Source organism: Periophthalmus magnuspinnatus, chromosome 23 (genome assembly GCF_009829125.3).
Source record: "Periophthalmus magnuspinnatus isolate fPerMag1 chromosome 23, fPerMag1.2.pri, whole genome shotgun sequence".
Taxonomy (NCBI): Eukaryota; Metazoa; Chordata; class Actinopteri; order Gobiiformes; family Gobiidae; genus Periophthalmus; species Periophthalmus magnuspinnatus.
The window spans coordinates 5,953,751-5,980,440 of record NC_047148.1 but is presented as its reverse complement, the minus strand read 5'-3'; the positions used below and the strand labels follow the sequence as shown (position 1 = coordinate 5,980,440).

Here is a 26,690-nt window from a genome sequence, read left to right as displayed (position 1 = left end):
ATGTGAGTGAATGAATGGGCTGACTCAATACAAAGCAAAATTTAACTGTTGACATGAATAAAGTGACCTCAAACCTTTAGTAGCCACAGTTGAGGTAATTGGGAATCTGAATATATAATGGATTCCACACCTTTAGTTGCCAGTAACATCTGTTATAAGATAAGATAAACCTTATGTAATGTTTAAAGTTGCACCACAAGCATAATATATTTACTGTATTTTCTGTATTATAAGTTGCAGTTTTTTCATAGTTTGCCCAGGGTGCGACTTATACTCAGATGCGAACTGTTAAAATATATAATTTCACATCTACGTAATTGTCACACTGACAACTGAGCGAGGGGACTCAAGGCTTGTGTACCAGTATGACAGCCACGATTTAAAGATTTGGTGTGAGATCAAGAGTAAACTTGTTAGTTTGTTTTGTATGCAAGATTAGATCTAATTAACTGTTAATATCTTACGTTAATATACCAGACACGTATTCAGTTAGTTGTCTATGCTTCATAAATATACCGGTAAATGTGTTACATTAGTGTGCTGTACTGCTATTCAGCCTGTTATTCTCTATTTTATTGTTCTTATTATAACTTGCCTTTAGAGATAAAATGTCTGTTCTTGGTCTCAGTTTTGTAAAATAACTTTCCCCAAAAAATGCAACTTAAAGTCCAGAGCAACTTATATATGTTTTTTCTTCATTATTATGCAAGGGTTGACAATAATCGTTCGTGGGACATTTTATATAATCACAATAATCGTCAACAAGATAATCACCATTATGTCTGCTGAAAAAAACTACTTATCCATAATCTTTTCCATTAGATCGCAGCTTTAATAACTGTTGTGATATATTTGTTAATCGCAATTATTTTGGCCATAATAATTGTGAAACCAACTTTCAATAGTCAGGGATTTGAACTTTGTTGTTAATGTGCATACTTAACCTATACAATTTGCCTAAAGATACATTCCCACATGTTGTTGTCTTAATAACAGATGCATGTATTCTTTATATAACTGCTTTGGATGTGTTAAAATGCTACAGGGATGACAGTTGCGAGAACATGTGTTGTTGTGCTAATTAAAGAACAGGGACAAAATGTTTCCAAAATGGTGAGTAACAGGGTGCATTTTAAACAGTTGAACTTGCGACCCAGAGCAGTAATTATAGCACAATTCAAATTCTGTTCATTTGGTCAGCGCTAAACGCACTGCTCCTGAGGACTGTCATTTGGTCCTGATTTATGGCCAAGAACAGACTTTTATGCCTAGAAATGTTCAACTTGTAATTACTTGCTTATTGCTTTTTGCTCATGTAACTGTTGACTGCTCAAGCTTTACCGTGTTGTGGAAAACTCCTGACAGGGTGATTATAAAACTTACTCAATTTAAAAAATGCCCTGCAGATTTATTTACAACATTAAAATGTCTTTTCAAAGCAACATTCATCAACTTTATTACGATGGATATACATGTATTAGTGCCTTGCCCATAGTCTAGCAGGAGAGGCTTGCCTACGGTGTATAATTACACCTCTATTTCTGAGCAGGTTCAAATGTTCCAATTTTGAATTACAATTAGATTAATAATTTAGGAGGTAATTTGAGAAATAGTCGTGAAGTATGTAAAAGGGTGGTTCTTGATTAGTAGCTTTGATCTGGCAAATCCCAGTACTTCCCTGCTGATTTGGGGTCATTATATATTTCTACCTGATAGTCTAGCTTCATTCATTTTACAAAGAAACCAAATTATTACGTGAATTGGCAAAATCCAGTCTTCAATGTGAGTGCATATTTGTTGGTCTGTCTGTGTCTCTTGAAAATATTAGTACATTTAATTATAGTTAGTGAACAATATTTACATTTTATGGTCAATAACTCTAATAAAACCTCTGATGAAATATAATAGTTGATAAAATTCACTTGGGAAATGAGTTTTTCATGTTACATTTTAGGGCCATCGAACTGCAAACGGCAAGTCTTGGTGGATTAGACCCGAAGGCTTAAAAGTGGAGCTCATATTTATCCTCTTTGAAGGCGGCTGCTGCAGTTTTAATCCGCGCCTCTGAAACCAGACCTGGATAGAGCAGCGGTGATGAACTTACAGCAGGTTTGGGCTGAAGCTGGCTCTCGCGCTGCAAACTCCGCCTCTCCTCCAGGAGCCTGCACAGAGGGTGAGCTGAGGTTAGAGACAGGAAGACAAAATATTGTGGGTAGGTAGGGTGTAAAAAAGATTAGAGATGTGTTTATGAGAAAACAATATAAGGGCAGCAATAGGCTATAGGTTTTCACAACATATGTATCATTTCACTTTCTACGCAGTATTTAAAGATAAAAAAAGGCTTGTGACTTTTCTCAAAAACAAAGAATTAAATTACATAGAATTTAAAGGTGCACTGTGTAACTTTTCTTATCTTCATGGACATGTTATTGCTATTCTTGTAATGCATTCTAGCATTTATTGGATATATTGCTCAAAAATAGCTTGAAAATATGTATTCTTACTTGCCACCACTCCAGAGATCTGACTTCTAAGAGAAAAGTAATATAGTGTGCCTTTAAATAAGTGTATCATTCAACAAAGGAAAGCTTGAACACGTGCAATGGTGAAAATTCTTTATGAATGCCGAAGTAACATATGCATCAGTCATTCAATGAGTATTTAAAATCCCTGTAGCAAACATTTTTGAGCAGCCTATTAAAACATGCATGAAAATTTTTTTATTTTGCTTCGTCTCAGAAAAAATCTTATCAGACCTCTCACTAGCTGCATACTATTCCATACAGTAAATTATATTAATCTTCTTGACAAGTTGATATATTGGATATTAAGTCATATACAGGCAAAACTGCATGAATGCTAAAAGCTGTGGGTGGCGGAAAGTGCTGAATTCCCCTCTATCTATTTGGCCACAGATAAGGGAGGCGCAGATTTCAAACAGCATATTTGCAGGCTAGCATCTGCTTGTCATGTGTAAACCTCAATTCATTTAAGAAAGGAAAAGCAAAAAAAGTGTGCAAGAGATTATAGAAGCATTAAAACAGTTACAGTTTAAAGACCAGAGAATTGTCACATCCAATATGCACATTCACTGTCGAAAACTGTCCATACGGCATCCTGGGAGAGTGCTATGTAAGTGATTTCAATGTAATATTTCAATTACTTCTGCTGTTCATTGGTGTGTGTGCGGTGCAAAACGACCATGTCCTACAGATCATATCGCTGGTGTGAGGTTGTGGCTTTATCTGCTGAGTAGCTCCATATTGCAGAGGCAGTTCAGAGCAAGATGCAATGCAGGCAGGCGAAGATAGAAACAGTGTTTTAAAGACCAATGAAGTATTGAAGTATTGAGTAAATGGGGTCTAATATGAACATTAAAGATGTTTACACTGCTTTTCGTCTCTCTTCTGATGCTTTGTGCTGCACCAGTCCCTCCAGACTTTCAAATTGCCAGCCAATTCACTTCCTCCTCCTATTTGATTTGATGTTTTCAGAAGTCTGGGTGTATTTGTGGGAGTTTAACACAATCAGATACCCTCAAAAGCTCATTAGATGTTTCAAGTGTGTGTTAACTAGTAATCCCATTGCTAGGTAATTTGAAAAACATATAATGTTACATCTAGCTTGAGATTTAACCCCTTATAAACCTTACCTGACATCACTCACGTCAATTTTTCAGCTAACAATATTTATAAAAAAACAGCCAATAAAAAATACTTTTGATTTTGTAATGTAATGTTAGTGTGTCATATTGTGTTGCTTAACAGTCCTGCTCTGACCTTCCCGTGATCTTAGTGTACAGTGAGGAGGGAAACAGTTACAGGGAGTGCTAGTTTTGGACACTCTGTTATTGGTGGTGGAAAGTTCGGGAAATGAAAGCCAAAGCTACACCAGCAGATGTACTACATGTCTCTACTTCCTCCACAACAGTTTTCAGGACTGACAGTGAATGCTCCATATTGTACCATAAACACTACTACCGGTAGTTGAGTTAGAGTAGAATAGAGTAGAATAAAATCACACCTTTACAGTCAATATTTGTGTTATTACAGACTAAAAATAGTGAGAAGCTTTGAGTAGAGCTGCTGCTTCTTCAAAATGAAATAAGTCAGCTGAAGTTCCCCTTGGTTGCCGTGGAGAAGTGCAATTTTGTAAACACGGTTTTGTAAACACAGTGAATATGCTGTGAAACCTGTGAATCATTACCTCATAAAATCACTGAACTCCTGTGTAGTTGCAGTTCAAATATTATTTTAGATGTGTTTCAGAGTTAGCTACCAGAAAAGTTTTCCTAGCATCCTAGCTTTAAGGTGTTTCATTCCTCATACATGAGATTTCATCAGTTCAGTTTTCAGTTTTTATTGAATTTCTTGTATAAAAACAACATAGTCCAGACGAGATATCTCTCAAGCCACAGTGGAAAAGACTGTGTTTGTGTCTTGTGCTCCTTCACCTTCACCCGTCTCCCAAACGCCCTCCGAAGTCAATACTATCTGTGTGGAGATGCTGCCTCGCTCAGCTCACTACTCAGCGTTAGGTCCCCGATGTGGCTATTCACCGGCACTCGTCTCCTGTATGCGTGTGTCCCTGCTTACATCACTATAATACACTGCACAATTTCTATCTTTACGTGCTTAGCTTTACCTTACCTCTGTCCCCTGGGCTTCTTCCTGATGTACAGTATATAGTAAGTGTAGGTATAAGCAGAAATATGCATGAGTATCGTATTAAAGGCACTGTACCTGATTTTTACTGCCTTAAAAATCTTAGCGATCTTTTAGCAAAACAAAGTTATTCCTCACTTTGTGAATAATTAGGATGCTAGGAATGTGTTAACAGAGATGAGTGTGTAATGAGCAGGTTTACTGAAATGTCTGCTAAAATAAAAAAACACCACTATATGTTTTCATGAAGACACAAAATTATATGAAATGCTCAAGCAGCCTCCTTAAAGTTATGCATACTATTATGGGACCTATAAGTATTTTACGTGTTTTTTTTGTGTGTGTGTGTTTTGTTTTTTTTTTGTCAAATATTAACTCCCCAAAACCAATGTCCGTCTGGAAATAGGTGAGTGATGGCGATAACACTATCAGTTAATTGAACAGAATTGAGGAACTGAACACAATGTATCTTTCTCACCACTGCAGATCACATTGGGTGCGGTAATCTCTGTCCTCAGCTGCTTTGACGTCGCTGTACGCTTGAAGAATCTCTTGTCTCAGTTTGATGACCTCACTGTCCTGATCCTCAGCAGTGCTCTGCTCCTCAGCTCTCTCCACATTGACCTGCAGTCTCTCCAGCTCAGCATGAGAACACTTGGCCTGTCCAAGGAGTGCAACCTCGGCTTCCTGCCCACTATAACACAACATATAAAGGTTGAGATAAAGTCAAACTACTATGGTGAGATCTGCAAATAACAAATGTAAATGTAGATTTCCTCTGCACACTAAAATTTAAATATCCTATTAGTAAGATAATAGTCTTTTCTGTATAAAATCTGCTAACCTTCTAGTGTCAACCTGTACAAACATGTTCTGAAATGTGATTCAGTATTAGTTTGACAGTTCTTATTTCAGTCTTTCTGCATGTTCTTCTGAGTGAAATTAAAATGTAAACGTTGAACAAAATCCTATTAAAACATTGTCAGAAAAATCGCAATTTGATATTTTTGGTGGATTTCTTTCACAATAAGTCTTGAGCCAGGTTTTATTGACACAGGGCTTGAACAACATCTGAGTAAAAGTAAGTAATATTTTCATTGTATTGTTTAGTCAATGACATCTACATGCATACTCAAAACCTGTCCTATTTCAGATGTTCTAATTGTTGAGTGTGATTAATTTCATGCAAATGCATTTGTATGGGAGTGGGTCCAGATCTTTTTCAATACAAAAGTGAATAGGGCAGGCTGCCAGGCTTTATTTCTATGGCAGCAGCAGTGATAAGAGAAAGTATTACCTTTTAAGAGCTTCTTGAAGCCGCTTGAAAGTGTTTATTATTTTGGACACTTCATTGTTGTTGATTTTACCTGATGACAAAAGCTGAAATGCACAAAGAGAAAAAATATTATCATTACACAGGAGAACCACTTTCACCCCAGAATATTTCAGAATGAATGAGAACTGTGAGGAATAAATGGCCCCATGTTAGACAGAAGATCTAGAAGTGTTTTTATGAGCCAACATTTGTAAAACCTTATCGGTATACTGCTGACAAATGCAATTTATTATCCACATTTCCCACCATTCATCAGCTGTCTGTGAGATTATTATTCCATGTAATATGGTAAATCATACTTTGTACTCCTGTTTACGTGTGCGCCAACGTGGCATGAGATTGTATATGTACCCTGAACCTCCATATATGATGATACTTTGAAAGATCAGCTAAAAATGCTTGTTTTTGTGCACTTTGTCTTCATTGAACCCAGATAACAATCTGCGTGCTGTACATTTCTAGCTAATTATTGAGGAATTATGACGTGTGTTAACTAGTATATAAGGAGCCACAGTAGAGATGTAAAACAGGAGACAGTTGGTGTTTCATTCGATTGATGCCTGCATCTGCTGAATAAAGAGACTGATTTGAAACTGCCCGGCCTTCTCGACTCCTGCTTCTAGTTCGCCGTCCAGGAAAACTGACAGTTTTGGTGACCCCGACGTGATGCTAAGTCCTGGTCGCAAGGGCGAACCTTCTCCTCCACAGAACGCCTGAGAAAGACATCGCAAAAACGAGCGCTCCAAAAGACGGTACGACAGAGGCCTTTTTCATAGAATTTCTGTCAATTGGTTTAATGCTAAATTAATGTGATGTGCTCTTGGGACATTCTGTGCAATTAATTGTTATAACTTTAAATTAGTAAGTATTTCCGTGTTTATGGCTTAGCACGAAGAGAGAAAAAAAGCACTAGGAATTAATAATAAATAGCAAGTTTACACTTAGATCAGGTAAAGTGTAATTAGAAACAAATTTAATCATTTCCGTGTTTATGGCTTAGCACGAAGAGAGAAAAAAAGCACTAGGAATTAACAATAAGTAGCAAGTTTAGACTTTGATCAGGTAAATTGTGATTAGAAACAAAGTTAATCATTTCCGTGTTTATGGCTTAGCACGAAGAGAGAAAAAAAGCAAGTTTTATAAAAAAAATATTTAGTGGTTAAAACTTTACACTAAAAAAGAAAACAAAACTGTTTAATCAAGTTTATATAAAAATGTGGTACCCAAAAAAACTATATGTAATGCTGGCAACAATATTTATTAGCATAATAAGAGCTCAAGCAAACGAACCTGTTCAAATGAATTTTACTCAGAATGAACATGAAATTACTTGTTACTGCAAAGTTGATAAAGGGGCAATAATTCAGATTGGCATCATTTATATTCCCTGTGAAACAGAAGCATTAATAGATGGAATTAACTTGGTAGACTTAACTAGGAAAGAGCAAGAAATAGCAACTTATTCGCCGGAACACGGTGTCCACTCGAAAGTTTGTGATTTCATTAGCAATATCCCCAAGCAAAAAGATAATGTAACCCAGACCAAAATACAGTGTACATGGTACAATCAGCCCATTCGTTCTAATATTGGCTGTGTTTGCATCTCATATCCTTTTGGTAGTAAGGAACTACGTAATATTGACAATATTTGTGAAAATAATACAATAAGAAATGTAAATACAACGGTCAAAAATAGCAAGCATCTTAATGTGACATACCAAAATGCTAGTGAAAATAGTCTGTTTGATGTCCAAATGATAAAAAGTCAAATTGGCACTCTTATGAAAAAGGTTACGCTTACAATTGGAGCAGTTTCTGAATCAAAATCCACACAAGAAACAAAAATAGAGACTATGATTAAGAAATTAAAGAATGAAATGGTAAAAGAGATTATAGACGAAGCTAGAATTATAACCAAAAACTTGTGTCCGTCAAACTCAGCAAATGTCGCTAAAATGCTAAAAGATCTAAAAGAAGAGTATGATGCCTTAAAAAATATCTTGAAAGGAAATGTTATTTATATTGTGGCTGCATTTGTTGCTGTTTTTCTAACTCTGGCTATTGTGTTGATTATGGCTTTATTGTTATGCTTGTGTTCGCCACGGACCACTAAAATTATGGCATTAAATCTCCCTGATTCAGCTTCCATCTTAAGTTGGGATGATTGTGATACAAAATAGACAGTTTAAATGGTTAACTGATATATTATTGGATGATATTTGTTAGTGGCTGTATCTTGTAGTGGCCAGATGGGTTATGGTTCTTTTAAAATGATATTCACATAAATAAATTGACTAATCGGGAGAATTAAAAAACTGTTGCTATGATTGGAAGTTAATAGAAGGTATAGATAATTGTTTAATTAATGTGGTAAAGGATTGATTTTGCATTTATTGGGCAATTGTATGGATAATTGTTTAATTGATGTCAGGTGATGCTAATGTTTTGCATTTATTGAATTATTTGTGAATAATTGTTTGATCTAAGTAGGATAAAGCTATTGATTTGTACTTACTAGTTATTTGTGGATAATTGATTTATGTGAAATGATGCTAATGTTTTGCATTTATTGAATTATTCATGAATAATTGTTTGATTTAAGTAGAATAAAGCTATTGTTTTGTATTTACTAGTTATTTTTGGATAATTGATTTATGTGGAATAATGTTAATGTTCTGCCTTTATTGGATTAGTGGTGGATAATTGTTTGACTTAAATGGAAGAAAGCCAATATTTTGCAATTACTAGTTGTGTGAATCATTGTTTTATTTAAGTGAAATGGAGCTAATGTTTTGCATTTACTAGATATTGGTGGATAATTGTTTGATTTATGTGAACAGAGCTATTATTTTGCATTTATTGGGTTATTTGTGGATAATTGTTTAATGCATGTGGAATGAAGCTATGGTTTTACATGTGTTAGTTGTTTATGGATAATTGCTCAATGTATTTGAAATAAGGATATTGCTTTGCATTTGTTGGATGCTTGATGGTTGTGGGATGACGGTTTTGCTTCTCATTGTGAAAGGTTGAGCCTTGTGTTGTCCTGGGATAATTTATGACTACAAAAACAACTTTGTTACAGCAGAACTCATTTCTTCATCAAAACTGAGTCACTTATTCATTTTGACAAATTTCATAAAATAAATAAATAAATTAAGAAATAAAAATTAAAAAAATTAAATTAAATTAAATTAAATTAAATTAAATTAAATTAAATTAAATTAAATTAAATTAAATTAAATCAAATCAAATCAAATCAAATCAAATCAAATCAAATCAAATCAAGTATTTTGAAGTTCAAGTTGTCTCCAGGTTTCTCCTATAACGTGGCTCAACTTAATTTGTATCACTGTACAACCAACAAACACAATGCAGTGGTGGAAATTAAGAGTTGCAGGAGGTTTTGAGTTCCAAAATTGTACATTATCCATTAAAGTAGGGTCTACTAACCAAAACAAAAATGTATTATTTAATTACTTAACTAATCTGGTAATTAACTCATTAGTGTGAAGACAGATTGAAGATAGACCCCAAATTAAAAAAAAAAAAAAAAAAAAAAAAAAAAAATTGTTACTTTAAGATTTTATTTTGAGAGCTGGGAAATGCAAATTGGGGAAAAGTTTAAAGTATTTGTAATGTAACTCTATTGGAAGGAAAACGCAAGGCTTAATGGATATGAAGTGAAGCTGTTGTTGTACAATTGTTGGGCATTTTGTAGTTTACATTTTTGCATTATTAGGTGGATGTGAAGTAAAACTGGGTGGCACTTTGTAATGGCTGCACCCTATTTGGCCTTAGTGAAGTGCAGGTACTTAATTGGTGGTGATTCGGGCTTAGGGACTGTTTGGTTGTGGCCTTAAGTGAGCACTTGATTTGGAATTTATTGGCTTGTGTTGTGTGTAGTTGTTCATGCTAGTTTTGTGCTTGGTTGGTCCTTGGCTAGCCATTTGTGTGTGTATTTGTGGACGCATGTTTGAGTGTCAATTTGGGTTGATACTTGGGTGTGCGTTTGCAGGTGCATGCGCTGGTGGTTGGTTGATCATTGACTAGGTGTGGGTAGCTGCACGTGGCGCAGGTCAGTTAGTTGTTGGTTGGATGTTTATTTAGGATGGAGATTGAGTGATTGTTGGGCCTAGGTCGCTATTGGTCAGGTCTAGTCATTATTGATTGAATCTTTGTTCATGCCCTGTTGGGGCTGAGTGAAGTGTAGTTGTTGAAAGGTGTTATCTAAAACTGTTTTTTAAATAATACTAATAGAAATAAACAGAATTAAATTATAATAATAATTAGCAGGATTGTTAAATTTAAATAATAAAAATAATAAAGAATATATTTATAATAAAGAATAATTTTAAAACTTAAAAAATAAAAAAATAAATAAATAAATAACTAATACAAATTAAAATTAAAAAATTTGAATTGAAATTGGAATCAAAAAAAAAAAAAAAAAATTAAAAAAAAAAAAAAAAATAAAAATTTAAAATTTAAAAAAAAAAAAAAAAAAAAAAAAAAAAAATTGAATTGGAATTGAAATTGGAAAAAATTAAATTGAATTGAAAATGAAACTTAAAAATAAATAAATATATTAAAAAAAAAAAAAAAAAAAAAAAAAAAAAAAAGAGGAAGCAATAAATAAACAAAAGAATAAATAAAATAAATGATCTTAATCAAGTACTAAAATAGGATAATGCTGGCTTTTGGGTGAATTTCGAGCTCTTTTTAAGTCTTCTAAGTTAAGTTTTTTCTCTCTTTTAGAAACCAAATTAAAGGCAGGAAGTGAGAACGAAGACGCCCCCCCTCCGAGATCAAAAACCCCTTAGAGTCCACAGGTAGATAGTTAAAGACAAATTGTTCATTAAATAGTAACTCATTCTAAGTTAAGTTTTTTCTTTTTTTTTTAGAAACTAAATTAAAGACAGGAAGAGGGAACGAAGACGCCCCCTTCGAGATCAAAACCCCTTTAGAGTCCACAGGTAGATAGTGAAAGACAAACTGTTCATTAAATAGTGACTCATTCTGCCAAAATCATAGACTTGACAACAAATTTAAAACAATATCCAAATTGTTATACAGTAGCCGAGAGGGTAATTTAACAAAATACTATAATACAATATATATCACAATGTCCCAGTTCATCACGCTAGACCAATTGGTAGAATTCTGGAAAAATAAAGCCCTGCAGGAGGAGGCAGATCCAAAGAAGGCCCAAGAAACCCAGTCCATCATTCAAGTCATTATTAAAAAATATGTCAAAAAAGGAATGATCCATGGTGGAAAAGATGCCATTGCCCCCACAGAAGAACAATGGAAGAACATCAAAAACTACTACAAGGAGAAGATCAAACAGTGCCAATTGGACCCAACCCGAAGTGCTTTAGTAAGAAAGGTGAACCAATTGAAGATACAAAAGCACAAAAATGAGATGAAGAGTCAAATAAAAATACAGAAGTACGAGAATGAGATGAGAATGGCGAAGAAGATGCATAAATGGGCAAAGGAGATGACTGTGATAAAAGAAACGAAAGAATTGTCTTCTATCCTGGTTCTTAAGCCGAAGGAGAAGGAAGTGTCCCTGAAGGAAGAACTGCTGAGAGAGAAACCGAACGAACCTGCAGCAGGCGTATATCCAACCCTTGAAGAAAATAAAACATCACACAAATATGCCACACGCTCTAAGCACAGAAAGTCCTGGGAAGAACCTGAAAATTCTGATGATGAAGAAGAAGTGACTGGCAGTAAAGTACTAAAGAAAAATCAAAGATCACAAAGATGGGATGAAGACAACACAGATGATGATGTTCCACGTCTCGACAGTACTTTACGGTATGCAACCAGTCCATCCCCACATGATGAAGAATGCTGGTATGAGATGTCCAGAAAAGCTGCTCTGCCCCCACCATATTCAGGTACCACCAGCAAAAACCCAGTGCTGAGGAAATCTTCTGCTTCCATGATGACATCAGACCTGGCTGCATGCTTGACCCCGAAGATAACTCACAAGGTAGTTGGAGGAGAGTTGGCATTAACATCTGTTGGAGCATGCTCAAGAGAAATAGAAGAAAAAATTGACTCTGTCCAAAACCAAGTAGCTGCACTGGCTCATATTATTGAAACTGAGAAAAAGCTGAAGCGAAGTGATGACGAGAGACGCATGCAAAGACAAGAAATGATGCCTGACCAAGAGATGACAACGAAGACAAGCGGAAGTTTGCTCTCAAGGACTGAAGAAGATGAAACTAGAGGTGCTATGGCTGAAGTCTCAATGAAACAAAATGATGAACCCTTTTCAGTTGATGGATCGTTCAGCGGAACTGTTGAAGAGACTCGATACGAAGAGGCATACATCAACGGTACCATCAATCCCATCCAACAAAGAGAACCTGCAACTGTCTTTCCAATAAGGACGGATGGCCGACAAGTGGTCTACCAGCCATTCACATTAAAGGACTGGAGTGCCCTGATGCTCACCCTACCAAAGCTGACCAAAGGAGGCGTGCCATGGATGAGAGCTCTCCTGAAGCAGACGGCTGGAGATAAACTATGTTGGGGAGACATGCAAGCTGCCCTAATCAAAGCTGCCGATGAAACAGTCGCTGATAACATCAGAAAGGCCATAGAAAGAAGATTGAGAATGCGGCTACAGAATAACAATGCCATTCACATCTTCCGAGACATCCTGGAAGAAGAACTCAGGACACGATATCCATGCATTGTGACAGAAGAGTTGTTATCCATGCAGATGAGAGATACTGAAGATTATTACAGCTTCAAGCAACGTGCCACAAGCCTATATCATGATGTCACTGGAGAACCAATTGAGCCAGGAACTGGTATGTCAGTCATGTTCAGGTCTGTTCTGGTCAAGGGGATGCCTAACCAGGTTCAAGAGGCTTTGCAAAATGTGATGGGGCTGTACCGTAAGACTGAAGACGACTTTGATGCACATTGCAATCATGAAATAAACAAGTGGCAGAGAAACAGGAAGGCGTTTGAGGACCAGAAGAAGGAGTTGGAACTGGCTACTGTGAAGTTGCAATTGCAGAAATACCAAACTGAAGTTAAAGAGAAGAAGAAAGATAAGAACACAAATGTGATGAGTATACAGTCAGACCCTGCTGAAGAAGACATGTTATCTGTCACAAAACAACTAACAACTGCAATCAAGATGGTGATGAACACACAGCAACCACAAGCAACAGCAGTGACACCCAACTCCCAAACAGGTCAGCCTATGTCAATACCAAATGTGCCAGTGATGATTTACAACGGTCCTCAATCAAGGAACCAAGGAGGTTTTGGAGACCCCAGAAGAAACAAAGGTACTGGCTACATGAACAATCCAAGACGTGATCAGTGCCACCTATGTCATGGAATAGGACACTGGAGAAGAAGTTGTCCCTTAGCATCTCAAGGACAAAGGCAAGAGCCACACAATTTTCAACAATACAGGCAACCAATGCAGAGATACAACCGACAACAGCAGCCACCAATGATGCCACAGCAGACAGCCGGTCCAATGCCCCCACCTCCAAATGGAAGACTCATGAACGTCGGAGCTTACTATCAAGGAGGAAGAGATGTTCATGGATCCTTGGATGAACACTATGACTACTGAAGGGGCCTACAGCCAGACCATTCGCTAAAACCATGGAAGAGCGAACCAATGGTGGTCTTGAAGGTAAATGGACAAAAGATTAAATTTTTGGTGGATTCAGGAGCCACAGTATCCTGCATTCGACAGAAATTTCCACTCTCATCGAAGACTATGTCCATAACCGGCTGTGTGGGAGAACCAGAAGTAAGAACTTTTACTGAACCATTGGCAGTAACAATGAATGAACAGACAGTGAAACAAGAATTCTTATACTTGCCTGACTGCAGTATCTCCATATGTGGAAGAGACTTGATGTGCAAATTATCATTGTCAGTGGTGTTTTGCCCCGAAGGTCACAAAATACTGGACCGATGTGAAACCCTCAAGATACTGAGAGATGCAACTATGTGTAAAACCACTGAGATCTTGTACCTTTCTCCAGATACTGCTCAAGACTCAAAGTCACAAGTCACAATCTATTGGACAGAAATACTCACAGATCCAGAAAAAGGTAACACTGCATCAGCATTATGGCAAAACTACAAAACATGGGCAAGATCACTATATCCACTCAGTGAACCTTTTGACCCCTTGCATGTCACTCTATACTACTCCACACTTGATGATGAGACCTATGACGAATTATGGCAAAAGGTGGATGGACAGACTTTTCAAGTGAACTACTCATATCTCTACTTGGGCCCTCAAGGTATGGCACTCGCAGTCTCCCTCCCAGAAGAACTGAGACCGTATTCCAGGGGGAGTGAAGAAAGCACACCACACGTATCGCTGGCCATATCCAAACATCATTCACCAAGACAACTTGGTCCAATGGTCAAGCTGGCTTCAAGTCTTCAGTATGAAGCCACCGAAATCGGAGGTGTGTTCTACAACTCACAACACAAAATATTCAGAATTGTGCTACCTCAGGGCTCTGAAGATAACACAAGAGCATCCAAGCAATCCAGACAACGAATTTTCGAGAATCATCCGGATACAGAGAGGTATCTTGCCCAAGTACCATCACACATATGGATGATGCACCCGAATGATGTGGGTCAGACGAAACATGCTGTTAAAGTGCAACTCACCACAAGCAAGCCGATATACCATCCCCAATATCCACTCAAAGAAGACCAAGTAATGGGGATTCAAGAAACTATTAATGGATTGCTGGAGTCTGGAGTGATATATGAAACTGAATCAGAATACAACACACCTCTCTTTCCAGTGAAGAAATCGGACTTGCAGAACTGGAGGATGGTTCAAGACTTCCGTCCAATCAATGAAGTTACAGCTGGAGAATCATATCCAGTGCCAGACCCCTACATCGCCTTGAATAATCTGTCACCAGAGCATAAGTATTACACTGTCTTAGACTTGGCAAATGCATTCTTCACAATCAACTTGGAGGCCTCCTCCCAGAGGTACTTTGCTTTCAGACACGGAGACAAAGTCTATTCCTACCGAAGAATGCCCATGGGATGGAAACACAGTCCCGGTTATTTCAGCCACTTCCTAAGACAAGACCTGGCAGATTTGAAGTTTCCAGAGACATGCACTCTGATCACTTATGTGGATGACATCCTCATCGCTGGAAAAACGGCAAAAGAGGTCCTAGAAGCAACAGTACAACTGCTCACACATCTGTCGAAAAAGGGGTACAAGGTAAAAAGGCAAAAGATACAAGTTGCAAGACAAACTGTGCATTTTCTCGGACGAGAGGTGTCGAACGGTGCGCAAGGAGTGTCTGCCAACAACAAAGATGCTATCCTGAGTACTCCAAAACCAACTACGGTACGTCAAATGCTCAGTTTCCTGGGACTCTGCAATTACTCTAGGGAGTACGTCCCTGGCTATACCGAACTCACAACGCCCCTCCGAGAACTCATTAAGCCCCATGGTATGCATAACCTCTCAGCCAATTTACAGTGGACGACGGAGTCTGAAGAAGCATTTATCAAGACAAAACAAGCTATTTGTGCAGCATGCAGCCTATGTGCTCCAAATTATGACATTCCCTTCCATCTAGATGTGACAGAGAAACAATCATTTGTCCAAGCTGTTCTCTATCAAAAGCATCATCAGAGCCGAAGAGTGCTGAAACACTACTCTTGTAAGTTGGATCCCCATGAACAAACTCAACCTGGTTGTGCTCGTTATCTGGCTGCTCTGGCAAAGACAATTGAGAAGACTTCACATATTGTACAAAATCATCCACTGGTGGTGCACACTCAACATGGGATACTTGCTTATCTCAACTCTCGTTTGTTCATAACTACTGCACGAAGATCCAATCATATTTCAAAGACTTTGAAACAGTCCCATATTACTTTTGAAGGAGGAAATACCAATATGGCAGTAAATATGGAGACTGAAGGACTTTCACATGTGTGTGAAGAAAAAGTCAGAACTGAACTGTATGTGAGAGCAGATTTGCATACTACACCTCTTTCAGACCCAGAGATGACCATTTTCTGTGACGGATGTGCATACAGAGCAAAAGAAGGTCATATTGTGTCCTCGTATGCAGTGGTGGAACAACTGCCCTCTAACCAATATCGTCTGATGGAAGCCCAGCAGATAGCAAAAGGTTCTGCACAAGTAGCTGAAATAACAGCAATGTTACGAGCACTACAACTTTCAGAAGGCAAAGCAGTAAACATCTATACAGACTCAATTTATGCTTACAAGACTGTCACATTGTCTTTAGCTGGCTGGATCAGAAATGGTTTCAAACTTGGGACCGGCCTTCCAATTAAGCATGAACAACTGATCAAACAACTGATAGATGCTGTCCAATTGCCATCAAGACTTGCTATCATGAAATGCAAAGCTCACACCAAGGGAACAGACTCCATTTCCCTGGGCAATCAAGCCGCAGATCAAGCTGCAAAGAAAGCTGCAAATTATAATCCAAGAAACATGCTTGTTTGCACTGAAGAAAAGATTGAGAAGTTACCTGATGCAAACCTGATCGATGCAACATACATAAGAGAAATTCAAGAAGCAGCTGGAGCATACGAACATGGTGCTTGGAAACAACGTGGGGCCATTAAAGATCCTTCAGGAATCTGGAGAAATCATGAAGGAAGAATTGTGGCTCCTATCTCACTGCTGCAGATGCTCTACGACGAATACCACACCCCTACTCATCGTAGCTACGAAGCCATCCTCAAACATATCGATTTGTGGTGGCACCCAAACATGAAGTCTATCATGCAATATTGGATAGATGATTGTCGCATTTGTCAAACCATGAATCCAAAGAAAGCTTGTAAACCACCGCCAGGAACTTATACTCTTCCCAATAAGCCTTTTGAAAGAATTGTCATGGACTTTACAGACATGGGTCCAGAAATGAGAGTTCGAGGATATCGCTATCTACTGGTCATAGTCTGTGAGTATACAAGATGGGTTGAAGCGTTCCCCTGCAAGACGGAAACTGCCAAGGAAGTAGTTAAGCACCTAACTACTGATGTCTTCCCACGATTTGGCATTCCACACGTCATAAGGTCAGATAACGGGACACATTTTACTGCTAAAATAGTCCGTGATGTGCTAAAGGCTCTTAATATCACCCAACGTTTTGGTACTGTCTATCATGCGGCCAGTCAAGGGGTATGTGAAAGGATGAATGCCACTGTCAAAAGAAAACTTGCAAAGGTTTGGAAAACCACCAAACTCGATTGGGTCACTGCCTTACCTTTTGTTTTGATGGACATCAGAAATAGCGTGAACAAAACCACGTCATATTCTCCTCATCTCCTATTAACAGGCAGAGAAATGCATAAACCAGAAGGCTCATTCACTGAAGATACACCATTTATAGAATGGGACAAACAACATCACTCATATGTTCAGCAGCTCCAAGAAATAGTGATGCAACTACATAAATGTAGACAAAGAACACATGATCTTGAAGATGTAATTGATCCAGAGATGAACATAACCCCGGGATCTTTTGTGTATGTGAAGGTACACAAACGACACAACTGGACTCAACCATATCAAACTGGTCCATATCAAGTTCTACAGTCCACTGGAAGATCAGTACAAGTTCAAAAAGAAACATCTAAAGTGTGGTACCATTTATCACACTGCTTTAAGTCACCAGTAGACCCAAGTGAACGAAGTCTAACCCAAATCCAAACTGACATTGCCACCACATCTACCATGCAGAATGAAGAAAGCCGACCAAATCCAGACATCGCTGGAAACAGCGACCCTGATGAACAACCCCGACCACCTTCTGACACTGGGGCTCCAGAAGAGGAGGAAGAAAGGGGGAGAAGAAGAAGCGGGAGAAGGAGAGTATAGGCCATTTTTTAAGCCATATTTTTTGAAAAAACTTTTGGAAAATTTTCATTGTCTATTCTGGATCACACTAATTATGCTAATTTCTATTGTTCTAGTGTGTTGGTACGTTCCCCTTATTCATGGAAGTGTTGAGAATGGCCTCGGACAGCCAACAATCAAAACAACAACCGAGCTGACAACAAACAATACAGGTAAGAGACAATGGGCACTGAAAAGAGTAAAGAGAGGGACACCAAAACTTCTAAAATATTGTTATGAAGGACAAACGTGCAACGTACTTTTTGATGTGTGCGAAGTACTAGACTGTATGCAAGACGCACCTGCTATAGACCATGCCTTAAATGTACAAATTGTTTGCAAAGATACATGTCTGACCAAGGTAAATGCTCAAAATGATAAGGTTATAGAGATCGCCAGAGTTATAACAAGTACCAGTGGACAATATAATAAAGAAAAAGATACTTTTGAAATTGGCTTACAACAGAGAATTACTTTAACAAAAGTTAGGAAAAATCATGCTTCTTATCAAGAGGACCTAAAACATTGTAGAGGGCGCAAATCAATTACTCAAAGATGCAATCCTTTAGTATTATCTATTAAAAATCCAACACTTAATGACTCTGGAATCTATTCTATAGGATTCCAGTGTTCAAAAATTGATACTGTACCCTGCAATAGAAAACTAAAGTTAAATTTTGAAGGCTACATCCAAACAACAATTTTGAAACCTAATAAACCTGCTCCAGAAAATGATTTAATTTCCCTAACCGAAGCAATTAAAATTGAAACAGGGCACGAAATGAATGAAAATACTTGGCTAAAATGGGTACAGTACACCGCCCATACTTTAACTACAGAAGATTGCATTGCATGTTCTGCAGCTAGACCACGATTAACAACTACATCAATACCATATTCTAATGAAAAAGACCTAACTTGCATACTTAAACTCTTCACTAAAAATTCATTTGATAAAACTGATGAATGCTATCAACTTCATAATAAACTACCAGTAGTAGCCTCCAAGGATGTGCCGACATCCTGGACTCTGGGAATAGCTAAATATACGTGTTTCCTTAAAGATACCATTATGCGTACAGACGCAGGGAAAAATGATAAAAATGAAATAGAGAGTTTCACTAAACATTTTTGTAATCAGACTTTATCTTCTGATAATTATAGAGAATTTGCTTTTCTGAACGGCCATAATACTGCTCGTGCAGATATTTGGTGGTTATGTGCAAATTTACGTTTGTATGCCATTCTACCAAAAACATGGTCAGGTGTTTGTGCACCGATTATGTTAATTATTCCATTTACCATAGGTCCAGCAAAGTCACTAAATTTAAAACAAACTCAATTGTCATACAGAGTTAACTCAGGAAATAATCATGTATTCAAAAGGTCGTTGTCTCCTCAATCTAAACCCAAACTCCAAGGATCATTTAATGAAGATATCTACCTCAGTTCTATCGGTATACCCATGGGGGTTCCAAATGAGTTCAAAGCACAAGATGTAGTTGCGGCTGGATTTACTTCAGTTTTATTTGCTGGAGTAACTGCTACTAAAAATACGGCTTGGATAAATTATCTCTACTATAATCAACAAAGATTTATAAATTACACAATTGAGGCAATAGAAGGCATCGTAGAGCAATTGGGCCCTACGTCACTTATGGCCTGGCAAAATCGGATTGCTCTAGATATGTTACTTGCCAAAGAATCATCAGTATGCAGCATGTTTGGAGCAGAATGCTGTACTTATATACCAAATAATACCTCACCCGATGGAAGTATTGCAAAAGCTTTGAACAAACTTAAGTCCTTGTCCATGGAATTTGCTAAGAATTCTGGCGTATCTGAAAACACTTGGTCAAATTGGTTATACGGGATGTTTGGTCCTTGGACTACGACCATAATATCTGTCATTACTACAATATTGACTGTAATTGCTATCTTGATCATAATTGGATGCTGTGTTATCCCATGTCTCCGATCTCTAGTAGAACGATTGATTGCAACTGCCCTAACAAAAAAAGACCCCTCGTCACAAATTCTATTACTCTCTGTAGGGTCCCAACTCTCAGGTCCCGAATCAATTGACTAAGTTTGGTCAAAATTATGTAGATTGCTAAAAAAGTATACAAGAAAACAAATTCTGAATCCTAGTAAGTGCTCCTTGTTTCTTATTTGCTGTCCGAGAGTCATGTATTGATTTATGTGCTATGTTAGCCTAAGGGCTGGGTTGTGTTATAATCAGGGTGGTTAAAGCTAAAGCTAAAATTTTACTCACATATGGGAACTTTAAGTTGAATGTATTATTATGTGAAAGTAGCTTTTTGTTTTTTTGTTTTTTGATTTTGTTTTGATGATCACATGTGTGTAAATGTGATCAAAAGGGGAAATTGTGAGATTATTATTCCATGTAATATGGTAAATCATACTTTGTACTCCTGTTTACGTGTGCGCCAACGTGGCATGAGATTGTATATGTACCCTGAACCTCCATATATGATGATACTTTGAAAGATCAGCTAAAAATGCTTGTTTTTGTGCACTTTGTCTTCATTGAACCCAGATAACAATCTGCGTGCTGTACATTTCTAGCTAATTATTGAGGAATTATGACGTGTGTTAACTAGTATATAAGGAGCCACAGTAGAGATGTAAAACAGGAGACAGTTGGTGTTTCATTCGATTGATGCCTGCATCTGCTGAATAAAGAGACTGATTTGAAACTGCCCGGCCTTCTCGACTCCTGCTTCTAGTTCGCCGTCCAGGAAAACTGACATGTCCTTCAAGCTTTTTTAGATGTACTTGCATAAATATGTTTTCAACAAATCCTCAATGATGTTTTGCTTCCTACATCTAATGGTTGTCAAAAAGTGATACGCAGATATCAAGCAATACTAAAACTGGTATCAAAACAAGATACACATTTGAGCAAGTATCGATACTGAAGGAAATCACATAAATAGGACAAAATTTGTTGTCTGGCAAATCCAGAACGATATGTGTCTGTATTTTTTTATACAGATATCAGTCTGGTCCCCACATCCTCCGTTGTGTTGCGTCTTGAGCCCAGTCAAAAGTGATTGTGCTCAATGGTCATTTACAAATAAAATCAAATTTATCTCATCTTAGATTAACAGTGTTTAGGGCTTTGTTCATTGATTCTGCAGAAATCCGCAAAGTTTTCAGCCCCCGCTGACTTTTTTTTCCGATACAAGAGGACCACGCATGTACCCGATTGGCGAATCCACCTGTCAATCACGTCCATCTGAACTTGTGAGATTCAATGGTGACCAGACTCACATCTTTGTAAGGTATTGAAGAAGTGTGTATTCTGGATCCCAGGCAACAAAATTTGCCTTTTCCTGAATAGTTTTAGAAAGTGCTTGATCTACACCAGAACTATAAGACCACATGGTAAAGCAAGGCACGTTTATTTGTGCACTAAGTAATTCAAAGTGCTTTACAGAATAAGAGAGGCATTAAAATCAAAATACACAATACACAAACAAGACAAAACAAAAATAATCATCGTAAAATTAACATTAAAAGAGCAGAGTGCAGAATAAAAACCTTTCAGTCATATGCACAGCTAAACAGAACCATTTTGAGCCTGGATTTAAACAATGTCTAAGTAGAGGCCTGTCTCACATCTTCAGGAAGACTGTTACAGGTTTTAGCTGCATAAAACTGAAACGGTGATTCCTCATGTTTAGTCCTGTCTCTGGGCACCAATAGGAGGCCGGTGCCTGAGATCCTCAGAGTGTGAGATGGTTCATTTGGCACTAATGTGGGAATATTTACAAAAAAGTATTATAATTCTGTGTTGACAATTACATTATATTATCTTTTTTTTTTTTAAGTTTTTTAAATCTTCAATGTGGGATGTTAGTTAGAACTGAGCCTTTTTCTTGGTATCAAAATCAGTTTAAAATTTTAGTATAATCATAATGACAACTATAGTACAGTTTCAATCCATTCCTCAGATTCACAGCTGCCGTTATAGAAAAGAAATAATATTAGAAAACCCAAGGTCTGAGAATCTCCTCTTTCATTTTTCAGGAAATATAACTATTCAATAAGCAAGCATAGATGCAGGTACAGCTATAGATTCTATTCTATTCTATTCTGACCAGTAAGCATTTTAGTGTAATATTGTTGAGAGGCTAAATTAAGTTTCAAGAGATGAAAACTAAATCACCAGAGACCATAAAAATAATTTGAGATTATTAAGAGTCTAAACTTTGTGACAAATAATGGCTTTTAGTTTTACTGTAATGTACTTTTGGGCTTAAATTGTAACAAATGGTAAAGTGTGCTGGCATGCAATACAACTCAACTCCCAGATGCCCTCGATGTCCTCCAAAACCATCCAAAGTTTTGCTGAATAATCCCTACCTCATATCACCCATCATCAGAACACCTTATCGTTGCAAAAACAGTCCATGTATCTACAACAAAACGGTGAATGAACGAATGAGAAATAACAGTAAGATCATTTTAGAGGTACCACTTTATAATAACTACATCTTAATTAGCATGAACAAACATTAAATCCATGATGAACAAATAGTTTATTAAGATTATGATTTAGGCTTAGTAACTACTTAACCATGCACTATAACTGTAACCAGTTTAGCTGCACCTATTGGAGTTTAAAGTATTAAAGAACAGAGATAAACTTGATGAAACATGGTAAAGAGTAAAGCAGACAGGGCAGTGAACAGGTCAGAGACTTTGGAAGAGGTGAAATTACGTCTGGACTTGTTTTCGGATACGTCTGGCCAGGCGAGTAGTTTAGTTTGTGGGCTTTGTGGGTGATAGAAGTAGAGGACAGGTGTTGTTCCCTTCTTATCTTCAGAGGCAGGGCACTGGAGTCGGGGGGAAGTAATGAGGAATAGGCTTGTCTGTATCACCAGCTGCAGCCTTTCGGGATATCTAGGGTCACGTTGTGTAGTAGGTAATCTAATGGCAGTGAACACACACACACCAGCATATATGTTGGGTTTTCATGATTTAGGGGGACATTACATCGTCTTATATTCATTCCTTGGATTTTATAACCAGTTGCGACTTGCCTAACCTAAAAGACAAAAGTCCAAAATTATTCCTAATCTCATCAATCCATAACCATCAAAATTACTCATGACGATAAGTTTATAAGCAGGTTTCACAACTTTCCAAGGCCAGATTGGAGTTTTGCCATCACAATATGGAAAACAACAACTTGCTTATAATTCGCTTCCTGATTCTTAAGGATAAGACCCTTTACAGGAACTTAAACCCTAACCTTAACCTAATAAACCACCTGATTTCAAACTATATTGTTGATCTAATAATAAATGATTTTTTGTCCCAATAAAGGAGGCTGGTCCCCCGTAGCGAGTATGTGCGATTTTAGTCCCCACAATATGATAACTACAAGCCCAATGATTATATGCACACACACATATGGCGGCTGTATCTCTGCCTGACTTCAAACATGTTTTTTTGGTGAGATCCTGTTTTCAGATTTAGCCCATTATTCTGTTTATCTAGCTATTGTTTGAAATAACTACATGAGCCTGGCACGTCCCAAGGGCTGAAAGGGACAGAGATATGACCGCAGCGAATGATGTAGATTACAGTGGTTGTTAATGTGATTTATTCTAATGTTTTCAGTAAGTATGCATTAGGATTCACCCGTGGTCACACAGCAACAACAAAATGTGTGATTATCGCTTAAGTGCATCTTGGAAGATCCTCGTCAACTATAATTAATACTTGGGGCTAAATAATTAATACTTGAGGCAAACTGGTGCATTCAAATAAGTTTGCAATGTAAAGTAATGGGAGGTGTGACTGGCAGAGTTTAACAATAAACATTTGGTAAGGTTGACAGTTACCAACACTAAAGTAAAAATGGCAACAGACAGTATAATTTGTTTAAATTTGTGTTAAGTAGGGCTGTAGTAGGCCTTAAGTCAATTAATAGGTCAATGGTGTTTTGGTTGACCAACATTATTATCAACAATTATTTATTTAAATAATCAGAAGCAGAAAGGAGAAGGTATGGAGTGAGGTAAATGGAGTTTTGGGAGTGAATCATAACTTTGTTGATGGTGATTACTTGTATTTGTACTTGTATTGTACTTGTATGCATTGTTATTATTGCATCTTGTGAGTTCTGATCAGAGGCATGGTCAGATCATAGAGATATTAGCAGTAAATTGTTCTGGAAGTGCACACCATAACCCAGAATCTATTTACCGTAGTTAACAACCGTTGTAATGTTAATTATAGTTGCCCTGAAAGTGTTGATACAACAAAAATACCCTATTGATGCAGAGACGCACATCTTGATACTTTTAAACTAATTTTTGATTTCATTTTTGTTTGGTCAATGTACAACTCAGTGTAGTCTACATGCATGATATTCAGTATGATGCACATAAAATATAACATTCAGTATGAGAACCTTACAATCAAATCGAACAATGAAGTAAGTCAATGACCGGGTGTAGGAAGAAGCTAAAGCTTATTGTGCCTACCATTATCTCCAATTACAGCATGTTAATGGGCATTTATCTGTAAAACTAATGCAACATTAATACGTCACTATTCGTATTCAATTCATTAGAAATTAGGGTTCCTCAAATTGTCGAGTTGCACAACTGAACTACCTGCTGACAACTGCATTAAGGCTTAAGGCTGCTGAGCTGATGCAATGACTCATTCATAAATTTGTTGTGTTCTGATATTAACAGCATTGTGAACATGAAATTCCAATGCATTTTGTTACTGTCCATGGTAAATACATCACTTTTTAAGACTATTTTTTGGGATATGCAAGTGTTGACATATTTAATGTATGGTATTGTGGATTCTATATCAGGGTGTTGTGAGGAACTTGCAATTCCCAGGCCTTAATGTTAATTGCATTCAATAATCATAATGCTTAACACTCATTTTATCTTAATATTTAGGTTTGATTTTACATCTAGGCTTCTAAAGTAATACACATTTCTTTTTTTGTATTTTCTTCAAACATAGATGTCAATCCAAACCAGTGTGATGGACATTTTGCCAGAATTTGTCCAATTCAAACTTTGAAAACCTGTCTCAAAAATCTCCAAAGCTTCACCAAAACATTTCAGGCGGAAACTTCACTCAGAGAGCAGCCTGTATTTTATATGTGATGCTGGCACAACCATTGGAAGGTGTGGACCACAACAGGAGCAGAGGGAGCATACACACCTGTCTAACTGCCTCAAGCGCTGGTGTAAAATATTAGCACTGCAGACCTGTGCATAAAATATGTGAAGGGTGGGCCGAGCAGCAGCTGTAGACTTTAATACCCTGCACCTCGGGGAGAAAAATAATGACTGGCTCTCTATATAGGACGCAGGGTGCACTGTGTGATGGAGAGGACCGCCACCGCTCTTTGTATGTGTTCATGTCCTCATATTGACTGCTGGAATTGAAGTTGAGCCAACAGCGAGATTGAATCGCTTTGTTATGGGAGGTTTTTGTGTCTCTGTATTTTCTTTTGTGCCGGATTCCTCCATCAGGGCACACAGCCACTTGTGAGGATGAGTTCAATTATCTGAAACTGTGCTGCCTCTCTGGAAATATGACTCAAGATGTCAGAGAAATTCTGTCAATGAAATATTAACCGTCTACAGTTGGTTATGAAAGTAAAGATCAGATTTGGCATTGTCTATCAGAGGAATGAAATTATGGAATAGCCTGCCAGAGCAAATCAGAAACTGCTTAACCTTTAAAAAGTTATTGATACCACACTAGAGAGGGGGGAAGCCATAGATGCTTAGATGACCTTATGCTTTTTTAAACTTCTGGCTGCTGTTTTTATTGTAAATAGTCTCCATTTCCTTGCAATGTCTTAGATGTGTTGTCATGTCTAATTGAATGTTTAATTCCTTTTTTTTGTCTTAAGACAACAGATGGAATTTAGCAATTGCAATCTCCATATTTATGTTGAAGCTGCTTGCTGACACATTGATTAATATGCACTGTTCTAATTCAAATAAATAAAGTCCAAGACCATATGAGCAGAATAATGTATAGCATTTGTTCACCAAGATTTACTACAAGTCTGTCGTAATAACAGGAAGCCTCTGAGTACATTACAAAGCCATACCACACTTGCATCATGGGCACATTTACTGTATTTCAATGTTACTATTGTCTTGACTAATTAAAATATATTTCAACACAAACATTATTGAAATGGGAAATGTATCAATCTTGAAATCTCATTAAAAGCTTGACTAAACAAAACCATAATTACTGTAATATTAGTAATTACAGGGACCATAAATAAAAGCATTTTAATCATCTACAAGGTCAATTTAATGTTTCCTATGCAATTTGGATGCATTTTCTTCTATCTCTATATTAGGTCCAAAGATAGGACAAATGGTCATGGGAAAAACACATAATATACTGTGGCCGGTTGAGACAGGAAGGGCATCTGGTGCAAAAGTTTACAAAATATGAAAGGCAACAGCATAAAAGAGCAGCAAAATGCTTATTGGTCAATATATTTGGATTGGGTATTAGATTTTATCATATTAGAATACTGTGCTGAAATCAGTAAAAAAAGTTTCCAATAACAAAAATACGGCAAAGTGACATCCTTTCTCCTCTGCTGTAGTCACTGTACTGATTTATAGTACCTCTTTCATGCCTAACCTACTGTTGCTCAGTACAGTTCATAGCTCATCTGGTTAAGGTCATACAACACGAAACCACCAAACCA

The 26,690-nt window shown here is 37.3% G+C and overlaps 1 protein-coding gene across 2 annotated transcripts in view; it reads right to left on the bottom strand.

Annotated features, from left to right (window-relative positions):
• The window catches only part of ccdc146 (coiled-coil domain containing 146), an 83,000-nt gene that overhangs the window by 41,736 nt on the left and 14,574 nt on the right, over positions 1-26,690 (bottom strand). For both annotated transcript variants that reach the window (XM_055231974.1, XM_033989274.2), the window contains exons 2-4: positions 5,962-6,044; positions 5,143-5,358; positions 2,105-2,162 (exon numbers count right to left, since the gene is read on the bottom strand). In XM_055231974.1, coding sequence (XP_055087949.1) covers positions 2,105-2,162; positions 5,143-5,358; positions 5,962-6,044 — 357 coding nt within the window. The remainder of the gene's footprint in view (positions 1-2,104; positions 2,163-5,142; positions 5,359-5,961; positions 6,045-26,690) is intronic.